This window comes from Schistosoma mansoni, chromosome 1 (assembly GCF_000237925.1).
Source record: "Schistosoma mansoni strain Puerto Rico chromosome 1, complete genome".
NCBI classification, from domain to species: Eukaryota; Metazoa; Platyhelminthes; class Trematoda; order Strigeidida; family Schistosomatidae; genus Schistosoma; species Schistosoma mansoni.
Window position 1 is genome coordinate 47,856,874 of NC_031495.1, and position 6,945 is coordinate 47,863,818.

Sequence of the window (6,945 nt, forward strand, 5' to 3'; positions counted from 1 at the left end):
TTAGAAGGATTCGTATGAATCAGTATTGTTTGTTAAAATACATTATAATATTTATAAAAGATAAACTAACTGACAACGAATGTATCACACGACCAATCAATAAACACAGTTTAAAACAAAAAAGGAAACCAACAGAAGTCACTGGTCTTCCATATTCTTAGATTCATGTTTATCAAATATAATATTGGTCTTTATTCAGTTCTCTATCATCTTCTCTAAGTTTATATTCATGTTAACATTAAATTGTTTTCTATATGTATCCGCTTAACATGTTCCCGTCATTGAATATACATCAAATTTATCTTTTTATTTTGGTCATGTTTACGAAACAGAAGATTTAGTTTGTTTCATAAAAGAAAAAAAAATAATTCACCATTTTGATTGTTATTACTAACAATGGCTAACACGTAACACCCAGTCAACTAATAGCTGAGAACATACATTGATTGTTATTAAAATTATTTATTCATTCAATCAATTGTGATTACATCTCAGTTCTACAGGAGGTCGGTCGCGGCCCGGATAGCTCAGTGGTAATGTCTCTGACTGTGAAGCTGAGTTACATGGGACCGAATCTCTCAGAGAGCTCCAGTTCCCTCAAGATTACAGGTACAACTTGCTGACGAGTGCCAAATAGCACGAAACCCGGGTCCAGGGTTTCCTGTTGACCACCTCCAACCACCATCTTATCTCAACATAGTGTACACAGTGTCGAGCCACCTAGACTAGTGGCCTCATTGCAACTTGATCGATAGCATTTGATCTGCACTAAGGAGGACTTGACACAAATGACATTGATCACCACCCAGTGATCAATCAATTGTGATTCATTCAATTATTTATTTATTCAATAATATAAAATTGTAATTACTAACGTGTCAGTAAGTTGAATAAGGTCTTTAAAATTATGAATCAAAGAAAGAAAGAAGTCGTTTTTTTACAATATAAATGAAATAGATAAAAATGGAAGCAAGGAATAAATTAGGCAAGAACAAGTGTTTCCACTGAAATGAATATTTTATTTGCTAAGCAGGTGCCAATATGTTGAATAAGAATATTTCAGTTGTATATATTAGGAATGATTTACTGTGTTTGTATGTATGTGTATATTATAGAAAAGAAATATTTAAATTCACGGAACGCCCATCCTGGATTCCACTGCTAGCCACTATCCATCTTTGCTTATTTTCTTCGCCTTCCACATTTCTATGTCCTTTGATTAAGGCAGAACTGAAGGTGAATAAGTAAAAGAAATCGAATATAATGAAAATTCAATAACTTTTGTGAACTGATTCGAAGATAATAACACAACAGACTCTATATGTCATTAGAGAAGAATAAAGACAATTCAGCAAAGAGTATTTTCTGTTCTATGATTTCATTTACATAAGCTGTACAGCAGTATTTATAGTGAAGCTTATTTGCTAAAAATAGTGGTCTGTAATAAAATAAAGTGGTGTTAAGTACTTAGATAGCCTGAAGTGGTATTGTGTCATAAATTGTTCACAAAAATCAGATGTTGGAAGTAATTTATCTGATAACCGGCTTGTAAAGAATGTTAAGATAATTATCTACTTAATAGATATTAAGAACGGAATAATAAAAGTTATATTTACTGGCTAAATGACATTTGCGGCAAAAAAATCGGAAGGAATAGAAAACAAACGATAGATTATAGAAGATAGAAAGTAAGGTTAAAACTATGGTAAAACAAGGAATTGAACGTATCTTTTTTGTACGCGAAGGTTAGGGTTGAACAAGAGTTTGGCTATAACCTTTATTGTACATTAACTTACATCCTCAATCCTCTTAAAATGATTATTCTGACAGTATAGATGACTTTGAAGGAGGCTTCTGGTGAAGTAGAATGAGCACAGATGTTTAGATGCTTTAAGATAGAGCTTTCAGAAAGACATCACTTCTAGATTCTTAATCATTCAATACTACTCTGCTTCACCATAGACCATTATTTTCGGCAAATAAAATTAACGATAAATATTGTTGAACAACTTGAATAAAGGAAGTTGTAGAAAAGAAATTTTTGTTTATTGAACTGTTTCTGTTCTAATTCAATGATCTAAAGATATTCACCTATTTTGGATATCTTGCTAACTTAGTACTTACTACGAATAAATGATAATAAATGTGCCTGAATAAAATGTATTTGACATTTTATCTATATGCAATGGAGGAATAAAAAATGTCATTATCCCTATTATTGTATGGTAATCCGCTTGTCATGTTGTGAACTGTGACCGAGTAAGAATAACTAGTAATGTTATGCATTTATCTTAACAGTATTCAAATCGGTTAAGTGCTCGTGCGCGTGACTGGTAGGTCCTGGGTTGGAATCTCGCGAGGCGGGATCGTAGATGCGCACTACTGAGGAGTCCCACAATAGGACGAAACGGCTGTCCAGTGCTTCTAGGTTTTCCATGGTGGTCTAGCTTCAATTGACTCATGATTTCAACTACACATATTCAAATTATTCAAAATCACAAAATTTTGTGTTTTTTGTTAATTTATCAAGTATTTTTAGTATTTCGTTAAATTAAATCGCCCCACGCCGACAATATCATACCCAAAACACTTTATCATCTAGAATTTCCCATTCAGTTGTAGCAATCATTTTCATCATTAAAGATTCCAGTTGAGCAAGATAAAAATAATTTATTTTTGATTGATATAAAGTGTAGAATTAAGAATACTGATGTTAGCTCTTATTGAAAATCAAACAGTACTTTAGGGATTATAATCAACTGTACCTTATAAACAGTAAATATAAACGTATATTTTGATATTTTATTTGCTGTTTATTCAAATGATGTAATAAGAAAGAAGAAATAGACACCCATTATAACTGCTTAATATAGAAATAATTCACTAACAGAGTTGTTAAGATAAATATATCAAACAAACAATCAATTGCTTAATAGGATTAGAGGTGGTTAATTCGGCTGTGTTATGAATATTTGAGATCTTACAAATAACTGGATATCATGATTCTTCAAAATGGACACCATTGCATATGATCTTTTTAGCTAATTCAGTAAAATGAGATCGAAATGCATTGGAATTTGTTCACCTGAAGTTAATTACTAAAATCTCTACACTTACTTGACATGTGGAAAATACTTGGGGAGTAGAACTGACTGAAGCATATTTCCAGTTGCAGGTTGCCACAGGTACAGGTTGCCACTTAATTTCGTGAGATTCATTCATGATATAGAGCCATAAAAACAGCTTCGATGTTTAGTTTACATTATTTTGAGTATTCCAGAACACTTTCATCTATTGAATCTGACATTTTTGTTACAGGTAGGTCTAGTGACAATGTAACTGGTCCAAGTAAACAGCTTTGAACAGAAATAAAAAATTAAAATCAACGATATTTTCATCCGTTTTATACAAAGAATCCACTTATTTCATGCTCTATTATATAAGTTGAGTCTATTATAAACCTTTTACATTCAATTTCATGACTAAATAAACAGTTCGGCTTTACCTTAATTTTATAGAAACGTGGATAAAAATACAAAATTCTCTGCCTAGAAAAGAGAAGTAGATTTATAGGGCATTTTTATCAATTCGAATTTCTCAAAACATTGTAGTGGCTTAGCTTTGTCAACCAATCACCTTGATAACCGTCATTATATAAATCCCAATGCTGTTTGAAATTAGAAGGCAATAAGAAGCGGCAACTACAGTTTGTGAGTGAATAACACGATTAACAAAGCTACAAACACGTAGAGCAAATTTGAAACAGAGAGGCGAATGTGTGTATGCGAGAAAATACTGAGACGAATTAATCGTCAAATCGAATAAGGCTCAGCTATACAAGGCAAAGGCTAATAATAGGATTCGAGTACATATGTACATCAGAAGATAATGGTTCATCGAGAGATATTTAAGTTATCAACATTTAAGTTAGAGTGAGATGTGCGTAGACTGTTATTTGATTAGGCGTACACGTTTATACACATATGACACTGATCATAATAGTATCAAGAAATAAACGAATTGTTACTGTTCGAATAACATTGTCCGTTGTGTAAGTCAATAAAACGGATTAACAAAATCAAATCATAATCGAAATTGATTGTAGGAGAGTTGCTATAACATTCATCACTGAAAGTAGAAAGTATATAGCATATATAGTGCCAAATTTTTGTCTCATACTGTTATCGATGCTGTTTGCTCTTTAGTGTTTAGGATTTAAAACAAAAATTAGTATATTGATAGACACCAAAATGCTGTAGTAAAAATGAACCATAAAATAAGAATAACAGAAAAAACTGATTTATTCACTATGTACCTAATTTTCAAATAATGTGCTTTTTTTAGGTTTCGAACCAGTGGTTTGGAGTTTTTGTACTTATCAATTAACCTGGAAATTCTTACTGTTGTTTATGTTTGGTGCTAACTGTCTTGAAACAGGATAAAATAGTTATTCAGTAGTCATTAATTTATATAAGTTATCTGAATGATAGTAAATGGTTAATAAGTTCATGACATACCAAATCATTTAAAAAAATGACATTTGTAATATTCTTCCATGAATTTAAATCTATAACTTCATTAATCGTAATTTAATGAAGAAAACACTTCAGTTTACAATACAGTATACCTTTGTATCATCTATAACGGGTCAATAAAATGGTAGTTGGATTTGGTTATAAATCTTCATATTAAATTGATTTCTGTAATACCTGATTCATGAGAACCTTCGATTTTTTCCATCAAGATAGATCATAAAAAACTGTGACTTTCTATGAAAAGTTTACTCAATCTGTCAGTTAACTGATAGGTTTAAATTTAAAATTTTCCCAAGTTCATCTACAAATATATAAACATATACCATTTTGAGGATAGTTTTCATCGATGACTAACACTATTTCGAGAATCGTAGAATACCAAAGACCAATGGAAAATGTAAACTGATGCGCAGCTACATATTAGTGTTCATCTTCAACCTTTAAACAGAACACAGTCCAACAAGATCATTTTATAGTAAACATTGGATAGCTGTTTATAAAAAAATAAAGTCTAGAAGAGATAACCAAAACACAAAACGATTCATGATCATTTGCTTCTCATTATTTATGTGATATTTATTAAGCATGGACTAGATAAAAAGGATAAACGTCTTTTTTCTCCTCTTTAAACGGTCACAAATGAAATTTGATTAAGGGACCAGCATGATTTATTACAATTTAAAAAAACAACAACTCTATCTTCAACAGTAAAAAAAGTGTCATTATTGTTGGTCTATTCGAATGTTTACTAGGAATCTAAGATGATATGACATAGAGTGAAAAAAAGAGAAAGAGGATAGATAGAGTGAAAAAAGAAGAAGTGAAAGATGAAGGAAAGGAAAGAAACATTTTCAAACCTACTGAACTAAATCTAATGAACCTTAAAGTTTATTTCACTAAAATTAATTTTTTTTCAGATATGATAATGAAGATGAATGAAGGATTAGTTTCAGTGTTTTTCGTTTCTTTTTCTTAATTAATAAAAAATATAGCTTCTTTATTCCATTCATCGATGAATCATACGTCAGAAATAAGTAAAATAAATGTATATCATTACTTGTGCAAACTAATTGAAGAATCTATATGAAGAAGTAATTCCATTGAATTCATTCATATAAACTTCCAAAGAAAAGATGTTTGTTATGAAGTTATTACTTGTGGCCCTTTTTTCTCATATTCTTCATCTTTATTTTCTCCATTAATTCATTTAGATGCAATCACATTCTGAAGATCATCATCAGTCAGTTAATAATAGGGGTGAGATAAATCCATCGATTGTTAATACACATCAACGATTGGATAATGAAATCAATGAAACTAGTCAAGATCAAAATATTGAACAAGATAAAATCGTTCATCAATTGATTCAATCTAATAAAGGAAGTAAAATAAATCAACAACCATCAGTAACACAAATTTCCACTGCCGCATCCTTTTTCACCAGGTAATAAAAGTTATTTACGATTAGAAATATATGATAATTATTTTAAATCGAATGTTATTGTTATTTATTAAATGCGTTAAAAGTGTGTTACGTTAGCTATAATTGTATGTATTTCTTTTATCAGTATAGGGTTGTGGAGATTGTTTAGTTTTGATTGAGATCATGAATGGATTAATATTGGACCATCACTGAAAAACTAAAAGCATTGAACGGTCATTTCGTCCTACTATGGGACTCTTCAGTAGTGCGCATGAACGATCCCTCCCGTGCACGTTTAACCTCCAGATCACTGGGACGACATCTAACGGTGTTAATGTCAAGCCAATTCACGATCTAACGGGACCATTCTTTATTGTGTTCAGTGAGTAACTGCCTCACATGAGACACAGTTGAACTCCACTGGTCACGGCTTCTTCTTAGAACTCCAGGAAATCAATTTCGTTTAAACAATAGAGAAATCGCGTAAAATATATAACATAAATTCACTTACATTTACATTAATATTTCTTAAATTTTTTCAGAAAATTACCAGTTGAAGTATGTACTTGCATAGTCTTCAATTGTAAAATCTATTTAATGTTTGATATATTCGAATTAACCTTTTGAAGACTAAATGAATGACCTACCAGGACTCACTATTAGTTTTCGAAGATTATGACATACGAAGGGCATTTTGAAAATTATGTTAATAACTGAAGTTTGATGCATTTGAACCATATCATTCTTTGATGCATTTGACGAAGGGCACTCTAATACTATAACTGCTAATTAATTAATTTTATTCTACAGTGAGATAATTATTAGCAGCTGATTATTAGAAGAGTCTTGTTGCTATACGTTAACGTCTTAACGTTTACTTAAAATCCACTATTCCCTTTACTTATGTATTAATCGAATACGTACGATAACGAAAATTGAATATATTAATCAAAATTTCATTCGTAAAAGCCTGTACAAGACTTACCC

General features: G+C 30.9%; 1 protein-coding gene across 1 annotated transcript in view; it reads left to right on the forward strand.

Annotated features, from left to right (window-relative positions):
- Positions 1 to 5,746: 5,746 nt before the first annotated feature.
- The window catches only part of Smp_169360 (putative kinesin), a gene marked incomplete at both ends in the record, with an annotated part of 71,929 nt that continues 70,730 nt past the window's right edge, over positions 5,747 to 6,945 (forward strand). Inside the window, one exon of the mRNA XM_018794649.1 lies at positions 5,747 to 5,979. Coding sequence (XP_018649040.1) covers positions 5,747 to 5,979 — 233 coding nt within the window. The remainder of the gene's footprint in view (positions 5,980 to 6,945) is intronic.